Raw genomic sequence first — 13006 nt, forward strand, 5'->3', positions numbered from 1 at the left:
ACCTCTACCTGTGGCTCAGTCCTCTGGCTGAATCCTAACTCCTTCTCCCCTGGCTGGCAGGAATACACCCCATTCTCTCCCCTACTCAACAACTGGCTATAAGCAGCTTTACTGACATTATCAGGGGACCAATAGGGGAGCAGAGTATAACATTTAGATAGGAAATCAGAATTTAAACTACACAATAACCTTATGCCTACAGTCGTAACAGGAACCTACCAGATGCCTTTTAATGTCCAATTGCTACCCAATTATAATTTGTAGTTAAGAAAAGTTAAAATAATTTCTGAAGCTAACAGACTTTTAGCATTTGCAGACTTTATTCAGCATAACCGTAGGGGCATTGTCTTCATGCTGCCACACACAGACACAAACACAGATATGTCACAATATCCATATTTGGCCCAGCACATTCCTTTGGAGGCTCATTTGTATGTTTTCATATGCCACAGCCCATCATTTAAGTAATGGATATTTTCAATGCCAATTCCTTTGTTGACTTTCTCACTGTAGAAAGAAAAAAACAGATATGCAGGTTTAGTGAATTTTATAGGCTTGTTCATTCACGATAAACACAATCCAAAGTGTCTTGCTGCTTCATAATCATTGAGCGACATATAGGAAATTTATTGCTGTTATTGTTGAAATTAAACTACAGTACTCTGCAGCAGTTCCTGGGGTTTGGTGGTTTGCTTGGTCTGATTTTTCTTTTAGTTGGCTATTTGTTTTTGTGGTACTACAGAATCAAACCCAGGGCCTCATGCATGCTACACAAACACTCCACCACTAAGTCATGAATATGAAATTCATATTTAAAGGGATTCTAAAGCTGGGTGTGGTAGCACACACCTGTAATCCCAACACTGCAGACAGATCAGGAATTCAGGGTCATCCTTAGCCGCATAGTGAGTTTTAGGTGAACCTGGGATACAAGAGACTCTGTCTCAAAAACCCAAAAATTAGCCAGGAGGTGATGGCAACTCCCTGTAATGCCAGCACTCGGGAAGCAGAGGCAGGCAGATATCTGTGAGTTTGAAGCTAGCCTGGTCTGCAGAATGAGTTCCAGGACAGCCAGGGCTACACAGAGAAACATTGTCCCAAAAAGCAAAAGCAAAAAACTCCCCAAGGTGAATGTAAATACTGAGTTTAGCATTCTAGCAAGCAAATACAACAATACCAGCAGAATAGGCAAATATCAACATACTAAATCCCAAAGCAAAATTAATAGACTTTTGGTTATCTATTTTGGAAACATGCTACATTTCTTCTGTCACCACATCAGACTGTGAAACAGTATAGGGTGCTGAACTCTATCATTGTTTTTAAGACAATCTCACTTTGCAGTTCCAGGGAGCCTCAAGCTCACAATCCCCCTGCCTCTACCCACAAGCGCTAGGATTATAGTCATGTGCTATTACATCCAGTTTATATGTGTGTATTATATTTTTGTTTGTGAGCCTAGCCTTTAACAGCTGGGCCATCTCTCCAGCCCTATATGTGTATTTTTAAAAAACTAGCAGCAAATATCCTTCTCTGTATTACTGGACTATTTCAGAAAAACAACTACTGATAACTTTAAAAAAAAGTCTTGCCAGCTGGATTTGGTAGCCCACGCCTGAAATCCCAGCACTTGGGAGGGGCAAAAGTAGGTGCATCTCTGTGAGTTCGAAGCCAGCCTGGTCTACAGAGTGAGTTCAGGACAGCCAGGGCTCTTGCTATACAGAGAAACCCTGTCCGAAAAACCAAAAACTAAAAAAAAACAAAAAACAAAAAAAAACCCCACAAAAACCTAGCAGTAAAATCTACACCCTCTATCACCAATTTAAATCTTGATACTAAAAAGAAAATCTTAAAGCATCACATACATGGGTATAAAACACCTCACATGCACGCTTCATTTCACGATGCTTCCAGATGTAACCCTGAAGACAACCATGGGTTGCGGTGGCTTCCTGAGTGTTAGGCCAAATAAGAACCGAGCCACTTGGCTTCGATGTTTTGAAGCAAACTTCCCCTGTAAGCAATGCTTCCTGAGCTACCACTGCTACTTCAGCTAAGAGGAGCTAAGGCGCAACTTACATATCTCCTGCAGCCATCTTCATCACACCAACACATAAAGCATGCTGCTTTCCTTCTGCCATGATCGCCTGAAAACAAGCTAAGAAAACTATTTCTCAATTTGGGGAAGGGAAGTGTGGGAAACAATGATCGTTTGGCCAGTTGAGCCCATCTCTTGCCCTCTCCTAGACCACTGACTCCTTAGGTGCAGAAACCTATGAGTCTGTGGGCACAATGTAAATATCAAAAAAAAAATCCTAAATATATCAATCACTTTAGTTTCAAGCCAAATATCAGTACTGTCTCTTCATATGTATCAAACCAGGAAGTCAGGCAAAAAGAAAAGTTATTTCGAAGCAGTACTAAAACCTTTGAAATATATAGCAATTGTTTAGTTATTTTTACCACCATCTGGTGGCTTTATTTAAATAATATGTAAGATAATAATTATATTCCCAACTGGGCAAGGTACAAGCTGATAATCATCACTCAGAAAGTTAGGGAAGGAAAACCATAAATTTCAGGAGAGCCTGGGCTACCTAACTAGTTTAAGGCCAGCTCTATGTTATGTACCAAGACATTGTCTCAAAAAAATACTGTATTTCCATTCTATTTTGAAGAGCCCCTCATACCAGTTTCAACCTTTACGCAATGAAACAATGAACTTCATTTGAAGCTTCTATGTTTCATGCTGCAGTGTTTGCTTTTAAGTTAAAATATACACAGAATCTCTTCAAAAGTTCTCACAATTCCTATAAATCTATTATTTCGAATGAGTGAAACCGCATCTCCAAACTAGGAAAATCTTCAGCCAAGGAATACTGCAGAACTAAAAACACAGCACTGCTTAAATCTATAAACACAAAAGGTAACCTTGTCCTCAGAGTACTCTTCTCCGTCGGCTTTCCAGTGATCCTTTCAGTGTAGCACAAATAGCTGAGCACCTCCATGTGACTAGTATCTACGTCAATACAATGTGTGTCTAACATATACAACTTAGTCTATCCTTTAGCTATAAGTGCCACAAAAAGAGAAAGCCTTCCTTTGAGCACAAGGTACAAAACATTTTTTTTTGGTAGTGTCACACTATGTAGCCCAGGCTGATCTAGTACTATAAAGACCTCGATGGTCTTAAATTCAAAAAGACCCTTCTGCATGCTGAGACTAAAAGCACGTACCCACCACTACAGCCTGGTGTTTTTGTTGTTGACTACATAACCCAGCTGGCCTCAAACTAACAAGTCTTCCTGCCTCAGCCTTCCAAGTGCTGGGATTACAGGCATAAGCCACCACATCCAGTTAAGACATACCTTTAAACGCGTTCCAATGGTGTTTTTAACCCAGGCTGATTTCCTTGTCCCCACCAATAACTATTTCTTTTCTCAGCCTGAGGCAAATGGCCACTCTGTCTATGACAAAGCAGATGGACTCCTGTCCGAATGGATAAAGGCTATTTTCTAGATAATATAGATGAAATATTGCTTCAGAACCACTTAGTCCTATTCATGGTATAACTATATCCTTTAAATTGTATGGAACAGGAGTGCGATGGTGCACCTCTGCAATATCAGCACCTGGGAGGCTAGGGCAGGACTGGGAATTCAAAACCAGTGCAGATCTTGAAAGTGGAGAGGGGGTAGACACAGCGGCACACACCTCTAATGCGGCAGTTGCGAAGTAGAGGAAAAAAGATCAAGAGTCTCAGGCCAACCTGGGACATGAGACCCTGTCTCAAAAACAAACAAGTAAAAAAACCGGTTTCCTCCCTAGCAACCCTTTAGACAAAGCAGATAGTAGGAATCATCAGCTCTGATCATGGCTTACAAGACCAGCACGGCCAAATGTGGCGCTGCCCACCTTTACTTCCAGTGCTTAGGAGGCAAAGGCAAGAAGGTCTCTGAATTCGAAGCCAGCCTGGTCTACACAGCAACTTCTATCCCAGCCCGGGCTACCTAGTGAAACCGTCTCAAAAAGAATAAAAGGCCCAACAATACCAAGCTCTGCCATACATGAAGACTGTTCGTTAACTTGAAACTGTCACTAGTTCTCCTATTTCTGGTTTGTTTGTTTTTGAGGCAAAGTCTCCTGCAGTGGCCTTGAACTCATGGCACATATCCGATCTCAGCTTCCCAGGTGGTGGCGCACACCACTACTTACTGCCCCTGGTGCCTTTCTCTAAACAAGTTGAATGGGTTATACTGTTTTTTTTTCCCTGTGGGTATTTCTTTTGTTTGTTTGTGTTTGGTTTAGTTTGGTTTTGAGAGACAGGGTTTCTCTGTGTAACAGTTCTGGCTGTCCTGGACCTTACTCTGTAGACCAAGCTGGCCTGGAACTCACAGAGATCCACCTGCCTCTGCCTCCTAAGTGCTGGGATTAAAGGCATGCGCCACCACTGCCCAGCACTGTGGGTATTTTTCTTTTCTTTTCTTTTTTAAGATTTATTTATTTATTATTATGTGTACAGAGTTCTGCCTGTATGTACACCTGTGGGCCAGAAGAGGGCACCAGGTCACACTATAGATGACAACATGTGGTTGCTGGGAATTGAACTCAGGACCTCCGGAAGAGCAGTCAGTGCTCTTAACCTCTGAGCCATCTCTCCAGCCCACTGTGGGTATTTCTTAAGTAAGCCTCACTTGTTCCTTATTGTTTGAAGCTACATTGCAGTCTCTCTAAATGCATTTATTTGGTCTATTGCAGTCATTATTAGTATCTGCCACCTTTTCTACTGAGACCTGTAATCACACAAACTAAGATAATCAAGTTAGGGGACATTTAGTCCTAATATTGTGAACTCTAAATATAATGAGTTATATTTAAATTAACCACCGTTAGCAGGGAGTGGTGGTACATACTTTAATCCCAACACTTGGGAGGTAGAGGCAGATGGATCCCTGTGAAGTAAGCCTGGTTCCCACATGACTGATAGGACAACCAGGACTATGTAAAAGAGACCCTGTCTCAAAACAAGACAAGTCCTAACCAGGCATGGTGGCTCATGCCTGGGACCTAATATTTGAGAGCTGAAACAGGCAGATGACCAAAAGTTCAAGAGCAGACTCTTCTCAAACACTTCTCCTTCAACATTTCACTTCCCAGTTCTGCATGTGTGTATGTGTGGGGGGGAGTCAGGAGCGGTGCTGCTCACCTGTAACCCCAGAACTACAGAAGCTGAGCCAGGGGGATCTCACCATGAGCTCAAGGCTAGCTCGAGCTGCACACCAAGACTATCTTCAACAATAAAAATAGGAAACAATTTCCCTTGGAGAAAATATGCTCTCCGGTCCAAACCACCACCAAAGAGAGATTTTTTTTTTTTTGGCTGGGTATAGTAATGCATGCTTATAAGCCCAGCACTGGGAGGCTGAGACAGGAGGACGCAGGGCTATCCTCCTGGGCTACCTATTGAGTTCCAGGCTAATCCACACTACATAGCATAAGATACAACCACACACAAATACTAAATTTTTTTTGTTTTGTTTTTTTGAGACAGAGTTTGTCTGTGTAGGCCTGGGGGGTCCTGGAACTCTCAGAGATCTGCCTGCCTACGCCTCTGCCTCCCAAGTGCTGGAACTAACAGCGTGCACCGCTTCCACCCAGATAGCAAAAGTGAAATTTTAAATCATTGAGGACTGCTGGTATTTCTCTTCATACAGAGTTGTTGCGTTAGATATACCTACTGTCTCAATTCAGTTCCCTCTTAAATGCCTTTACTCCACCGTATCTGGAGAATCAAACTAAACGTTAAAGTGGCGAGTTCATGAGCAAGAGAAGGTCCACTCATAGCATGCGTAGCCCTATTCACAATAAACTTTCAGACTGCTTCCTGAGTCTGATAATAGGTCGGAAACAGGCTGCAAGGACACGGGAACTTCTTCAATTTTTCAACTAGTTCCTATGAATGAATCTATGTAAAAGAAAGCATAATTTATCATCAAGAAATAAAAAGGGAGTGCTGGAGAAATGGCTCAGAGGTTAAGAGAGCTGGCTGTTCTTCCAAAGGTTCCGAGTTCAAGTCCCAGCAACCACATGGTAGCTCTTGACCATCTATATTGAAAACTGGTGTCCTCTTGTGGTGTGCAAGTAGAACACTGTAAACATATTAAGTAAATAAATCTTTAAAAAAAAAAAAGAAGAAGAAAGCTGGGCGTGGTGGCGCACGCCTTTAATCCCAGCACTCGGGAGGCAGAGGCAGGCGGATCGCTGTGAGTTCGAGGCCAGCCTGGTCTACAAAGTGAGTCGAGGATGGCCAAGGCTACACAGAGAAACCCTGTCTCGAAAAAAAAACACAAAAAAAAAAGAAGAAGAAGAAAAGAGAGGGCAAGATGGTTTGGAAGGTAGAAGGAAGAAGTGCTTAGATACAATCCTGATGACCTGAATTCTATTCCAAAAACCTAGAGTAGAAAGGATTGACTCCTAAAAGCTGCCCTTTTATTTACACACACACACACACACACACACACACACACACACACACACACACCTTACTTACATAAAAATTTTGAAGAAATAAAATAGGCAGGCGTGGTGGTGCACACCTTTAATCCCAGAGCAAGCAGATGGCTGTGAGTTCGAGGCCAGCCTGGTCTACAAGTGAGTCCAGGACAGCCAGGGCTACACAGGGAAACCCTGTCTGGAAAAAAAAAGTTGAAAGAAATAAAAAAAGTAATCCAGCATGATAGTATATGCCAGGGTTCCCATGACCCATGAATCAGGAATTCAAGACTACCCTTGGCTATATAGTAAATTTGAGGCCAGTTTAAGATAAATAAGACTATGAAAGAATCCGGGTGATGGTGGTGCACCCCTTTAATCCCAGCAGGGAGGCAGATCTCTGTGAGTTCAAGGCCACCCTGGTCTACAGAGTAAGTTCCAGGATAGCCAGGGATAAGCAGAGAAACCCTGTCTCAAAAAAAAGACTGTGAAGGAAAGAGAAGGGGGAGAGGATGGAAGGAAGGAAGAAAAGAAAAGAGGGGGCACTGGGACCAGTGGTACACACCTTTAATTCCGGTACGCAAAAGCCAACGGCAGGATTGTAGCGAAGACAAGGATAGCATGGGGCTACACAGTAAAATCTAAACCAGTCAGACAGACAGACAGACAGACAGACAGACAGACAGACAGACAAAGATCTCCAATCTCAAAAAGATAGCAGGTTACTGTGGCACATACCTTTAAACCCAGCCTTCAGGAGGCAGAGGCAGGCAGATCTTTGTGGGTTTGAGGCCAGCCTGCTCTACATCTGGCTCTAGGCCAGCCAAGGCCACATAGTGAGACTCAGTCTCAAAATAAAAAACATCGAAGAATGTGAATATGATTACAATACATTGTGTACTTGTGTACAGTTGTAAAAAAAAATCACTTGGAAAAAAAAGATTTAAAAGGGGGAGCCAGGCATGGTGATACATGCCTGTAATTACACAACTTGGAAGGAGGGTTCGTTTCCAAAGGATCAGCATCGTTGGCTATAAGCTTAAGGCCATCTGGGCTACATGAGACACTTTCTTTAAAAAAAAAAAAAAAGAAAGAAAGAAAAATAAAAAGTTTGCTTGGTTCCAAATTCGTCTTTTACTTCTTTTCATGCCAAGAAAAAAATGTCTCCTTTACTCCAGCACAGTGGGACTCACCTATAACCTCCACCTTCAGGAAGCACAGGTAGGAGAATTGCCATTAATCTAAGACCAATTTAGAATGCATGGTATGTTCTAAGCCAGCCTGGGCACAGACTGAGTTCGAGGCCAGCCAAGGCTACAAAATAAGACCATGGCACAAACAAACAAACAAATAAATAAAATAAAAAGAAAAAAATTAAAAGTTGGTTGATCTGGTTTCTCATTTTTCACTTTGGCCAAAAGTTAAAGCTCCCTTCAACAGGGTATGGCAGCACATGACTATAACCTCAGCACTCGGGAGACTGAGGCATCAGAATCATAAGCTCAAGGCTAGCCTTGGCTACAAAGTGAGACTCCTGTCTCCGAAATAAATAACACAAATTCAAAGCATATATACTATTCTCTTGGATGATAAATCTCTCAGTAATACTAAGAATACAATGAACAGTTTTCAGCAGTTACACCCAGGGAAGGATACAACAATAGTATCTACTGCAGCAGGGTAGAGCTTAGCTCCAGGAGACGTTAAACCAGGACACATGATATTTGCTCCACTGAGTACAAATTTGATGGCTCCTTTATCAACCTGCTGATGTGGCAAGATAAAAGGATCTACGAAGAAAAGAAATAAATTATATAAATTAATATGATCCAAGACTCAAGATAAAAGCAAAGAACATAAACAACTGTTTTCCAAAATGACAGTACTCTGATGGTTGCAGAAGAAGAGCCAAACCACTCTTCTGTACAAGAAAATTGAAGGCAGGCGTGGTAGCCAGGTCTTTAATCCCAGCATTCCTGAGGAGGAGGCAGGTGGATCACTGTGACTTCTAGGCCAGCCTGGTCTACAAAGCGAGCCCAGAACAGCCAAGACTACACAGAGAAACCCTGTCTCGAAAAACAAAAAAACAAAGAGTTGTTCACTAATTTTAAATTCATATAATTTATCAATGCAAAATTTTAATAAAGAAAACTAAGCAGAGAGCCCAATTTTATTTTTTCTTATAAAGGTTATTTATTTATTTATACTGTTTTTCACATGATGTATGCCTGAACATGAGAAAATGGCACCAGATCTCATTACAGATGGGTGTGAGCCACCATGTGGTTGCTGGGAATTGAACTCAGGACCTCTGGAAGAGCAGTCAGTGCTCTTAACCTCTGAGCCATCTCTCCAGTCCAAGAGCCCAATTTTATTTTATTTTATTTTATTTTATTTTATTTTATTTTATTTTTGGTTTTTCGAGACAGGGTCTCTCTGTGTAACAGACCTGGCTGTCCTCACTTTGTAGACCAGGCTGACCTGGAACTCACAGTGCTCTGCTCCCTGGGGTTAAAGGTATGCACTGCCACCATGCCTGCCCCCTTTCTTCTTTTAAAATTGAGCACTTGCTGGGAGCGGTGGCGCACACCTTTAATCCCAGCACTCGGGAGGCAGAGGCAGGCGGATAACTGTGAGTTCGAGGCCAGCCTGGTCTACAAAGTGAGTCCAGGACATCCAAGGCTACACAGAGAAACCCTGTCTCGAAAAACCAAAAAATAATAAAAATAAAAAAATAATAATAAAAGAAAAAAAAGAAAGAAAGAAAAAAAGCTTGTGTCAATCTCTCGTTTCAGCTTCCCAAGCTCTGTGATTGCATCTGCAAGCCATCATGGCAGGTTTTCACTGAAGAGATGAAGTAATGAATGCTTCTTTGTAGGGGAGGGTTTTCCCTAATACATAAAAGAATCTGCATTTTTCAGACTTACCACAAGATGAGGATCCATTTTTCTTTTATATTCCTTATTACTTGGCACTAATAAATAAATTATCATAAGTCACTTCCCATGACTATAGTTTTCAACCCCTTTTGTGTATTTTTATTTTCCAAAATGTCTATTTCTAACAAGACTTACATTTATGAAGTAATCTTAAGGTTGGATAAAAAGGTCCTTCTCTTTGTCTAAAAAACAGTAACTCTCCATTTACTGTAAGGATTTCTATGTGTTCATGGCTGTAAGACAAATGTCACAAAGAACCAAGTTAGATGTTTTCTTTCAAAATGAATTTAGTCAAACATCCTATAAAAATTACAACATGAAATATACACATACAAAGACACATTAAGCTTATTTTTCCAGTAAAGATCCGACCAAAAAATACCTGCCCAGTAGAGGAAGAGAGGAAATATGACCTGCTACAGCCAATTTCATTCTACATCATATTATTTTAATTCCACTGTCAAGTAGAGAAATAATCTCTCAAGAGCTAACAGAAATAAACCCAATTGTAAATTAAAAACAAGTCTTTGATAAAACACTACACAAAGCCATATTTTCACATATGTAGATAAGATTTGAAAATAAAAATATTGACAAGTTTTACAGTTAATTCTCTCTATTCTCATCATTAGTCTGTCAACTGCTAATGTGGATAATTGCATTTGGAATGAGAACAGTCTACCCGTTGATATTCAGCTATTCTAATCTTTACATGGAGAAAGACAAGGACTTACCACCGGACAATCTTCACAGGATCTTTCTTAGGCATGATTTGATTAAGCCATGGTTCAATACCTGGAAATTGCTCTATCAATTGATTTTTAATACCTTTAATAACCGAGGTTTTCAACTGGATGCAGTTGGACACATTTTCTTTCTCATCAAATCTGGCAAATGATTTTTTTCAGGGGAAGAAAAAAGGGCATTGCTAAGCAGAAAAGTCAGAAAAATCTAAAAGTAAGATTCTAGTTAATCATTTATTCCCAAGCAGCACTCATGCTTAAAATAACTATGAAATAAATTGCCTTTAAAATATCGATTCCTTTTGTCTTATACAAAAAAAAAAAGCGCATTTTAAGACAGTATTAGAATACAGTCATGCATGCTGCAGTTAATGGGGCCAGAGCAATTGTTACGCTAGAATTCATTATCAGTTATACAAATGCCTTTTACTGAAAATTCTTACTCAAAGAAAAAAATACAGAATCCCATCTATAATAATACTCTGAAGATATATACACATATATGCATATATATGAAACCTCACCTACTAAAATACAAAAGACCAACCCAAGCCCAACAAAAGAATGAGCCCCGGCAGGCCACATAGTGTGCTGAGATTTTTTTTTTTTTTTAAGAAATAGTAGGGATCATTTTAAGATCCGTATCCAGCCGGGCGTGGTGGCGCACGCCTTTAATCCCAGCACTCGGGAGGCAGAGTTGGGCGGATCGCTGTGAGTTCGAGGCCAGCCTGGTCTACAAAGTGAGTCCAGAACAGCCAAGGCTACAAAGAGACCCTGACTCGAAAAACCAAAAAAAAAAAAAAAAAAAAAAAAAAAAAAAAAAGATCCGTATCCAGAGCTGCCCAATTTTTCACGCACAAAACCCACCTTCCTTTGCCCATGTTCCCCCTTTGCCTTTTACCGTCTATCAAATCTGGAAGAAAAAAAAAACACTGGAAGGGTTTCCAAGGAATTTTGTCTTCTTTACACTGACTAGCACACTGGGCTAGCACGTTGTTTCCAAGACAAAGTTAATCTGACAGCTAGGCAATAAGCTTGACAGGCCGGCCGCTTGCTTCCTGTCACCCAGACTCCTTGTCCACTGCCATGACCCAGGAAGTCAAGCCTTCCCTTTTTCAGTTCATAACTAATAAACACATGGCAGAGCGTGCAGGGCTCTCCTCTCGCTAAGAAGGATGTGCCACTAAATCACAGTGCAAGGATGGGATTCTTAGAATCTTAGGAATGGAGAGGGCAGAACAGGGCTAAGGAGAAAGAAAATGATTGACGATTAAGAAGTGTTCCAAGTCCGGAATAAGAGCATAGAACTATATTTACACACACATACACACACACACACACACACACACACAGAGATGGGGGAGAGAGAGAGAGGAAAACAAAACCAAAACCACTTAGGGAGTCAGGATGGCAGGGGCGGGGAGAGGACCATTGCTCTCGCCCTCTTCCCCACCCCCACAGCCTTTCTGAGCAGCCGATGGAAGCTACTGCGTGTCCTTACTTCTTGAACATGATCCAAGGTGAAGGGGGCGACGAAAGGGAAGAAGGGTCCGGAATGGGAAGTAAATTGAATTAGCAAAGGTCCGGCACGAGGAAGCCCGGCACGAGGAAGTCCAGCACTAAAAGCAGGAGCTGCTGTCGTTATCCGGAAGGCAAAAATACTATCCGCTTTACGGCCCTTGGTGAAATCTGACTACTTCCGCCGCTCTTAACTCCACGTTGACGCTTTTGTTGGCTCCTTTTGAGAAATAGCGTGCACTCCATTGGAGGTAGCCGAAAGGGCGGGACTTACGAAGGAAGACGTGCCCGAGCAATTCTTTCTGGTTGCTGGAAGAGAATGGAGGAGGGAGAGAATCAATCAAAGCAGCAATTGTGGCAGTTGCGTCACTTACGGGTATCTCAAAGGTTCAAGATTCTTCCATCGTGGTTGCCACCGACTGTTGTACCAAATAGTTTGTAATGTGAATAGTTTTTGCTTCCTATCTGAGGCAGCCAAGTGAATTGGTGCTTATGAAGCAGCATGGACATAGGCGAGCCTCATAGCTTCTTGTTAAAGTAATGGCAAAATTGTCAAGTTCAGCAGACAAATTACAAGACACCTAGTAAAATTTGAATTTCAAATAAAGCGAACACCTTTTTAGTGCAAGTATGTTTCATCTACGTTTTGAACTTGTTTATGCTAACATATCTATTTATCTGAACTTAATTGAACAATCAATTTGTCTTCTGGTAACCCTAATCATTGGACACCGAAGTGCTCTCATCGAATTATTAAGTTGCTCTCCCTAATGCCCTCTGATACTTAAAAGCTTAACTATAAATCAAGAGTGTAACGGGGCACAAGCCTTTAATACCGGCATAGAGGTGGAAATGGGGGGCTCTGAGTTCGAGGCCAGCCTGGTCTACAGAACTAGTTGCAGAACAGCCAAGGTTACGCAGAGAAACCATGTTTCAAAAAACAAAAACAAACAAAAAGTCTAATTTCCTGCCAGGCATAATAATTCATACCCATAATGAGAGCATTTGAAGGGTTGGAAAGAGCTTAAGACCCTATCTCAAAAAGAAAAGAAAACAAAAATGTAAAAAAAGGTCATTTCCTGCAAGAATAAAAAGACCACTGGGCCAGTAATAGTAGTCATAATTTAAACGAAAGAATAAAGAAATACATTTTGCTTGTGTGGTTTTATTTTATTATATTTTATTTTTTGTTTTTCGAGGCAGGGTTTCTCTGCATAGCCTTGGCTGTCCTGGACTTGCTTTGTTTTTTGTTTTTTGGTTTTTGGTTTTGGTTTTTTGAGACAGGGTTTCTCTGTCTAACAGCCTTGGCTGTTC

The 13006-nt window shown here is 41.2% G+C and overlaps 1 protein-coding gene across 7 annotated transcripts; it reads right to left on the reverse strand.

The window, feature by feature from the left end:
* Positions 1–301: 301 nt before the first annotated feature.
* Positions 302–11952, reverse strand: MCTS1 (MCTS1 re-initiation and release factor). 7 transcript variants are annotated; one of them, XR_014780551.1, is made up of 8 exons: positions 11676–11952; positions 11042–11087; positions 10166–10318; positions 9567–9664; positions 5739–8282; positions 2080–2158; positions 850–922; positions 302–507 (listed from the first exon to the last, which is right to left on the reverse strand). XR_014780551.1 is itself a non-coding variant. In XM_084788756.1 (7 exons), exons 2-7 carry the CDS (start codon positions 11053–11055, stop codon positions 426–428), a joined length of 549 nt encoding a protein of 182 aa, XP_084644882.1. In that variant the 5' UTR covers positions 11056–11087; positions 11676–11947; the 3' UTR covers positions 302–425. The 7 variants fall into 7 exon arrangements, 3 of the variants coding, with proteins under 3 accessions (XP_084644882.1, XP_084644883.1, XP_084644884.1); XR_014780552.1 differs by having other exon boundaries at positions 5735–8282; XR_014780553.1 differs by having other exon boundaries at positions 2080–2147; positions 8149–8282; positions 11676–11950.
* Between the last annotated feature and the right edge of the window lie 1054 nt (positions 11953–13006).

Source organism: Acomys minous (genome assembly GCF_964271855.1).
Source record: "Acomys minous genome assembly, chromosome: 7".
Lineage (NCBI taxonomy): Eukaryota > Metazoa > Chordata > Mammalia > Rodentia > Muridae > Acomys > Acomys minous.

Excerpts from the sequence above, each read along its gene's own strand:
- MCTS1 (XM_084788756.1), bottom strand. Across the intron at positions 9,665-10,165 it reads CCTGTGAAGATTGTCCGGTG|CCATGAACACATAGAAATCC; the intron begins GTAAGTCCTTGT and ends TTTGTCTTACAG. Across the intron at positions 508-2,079 it reads AAGATGGCTGCAGGAGATAT|TGAGAAAGTCAACAAAGGAA; the intron begins GTAAGTTGCGCC and ends TTCTTTCTACAG.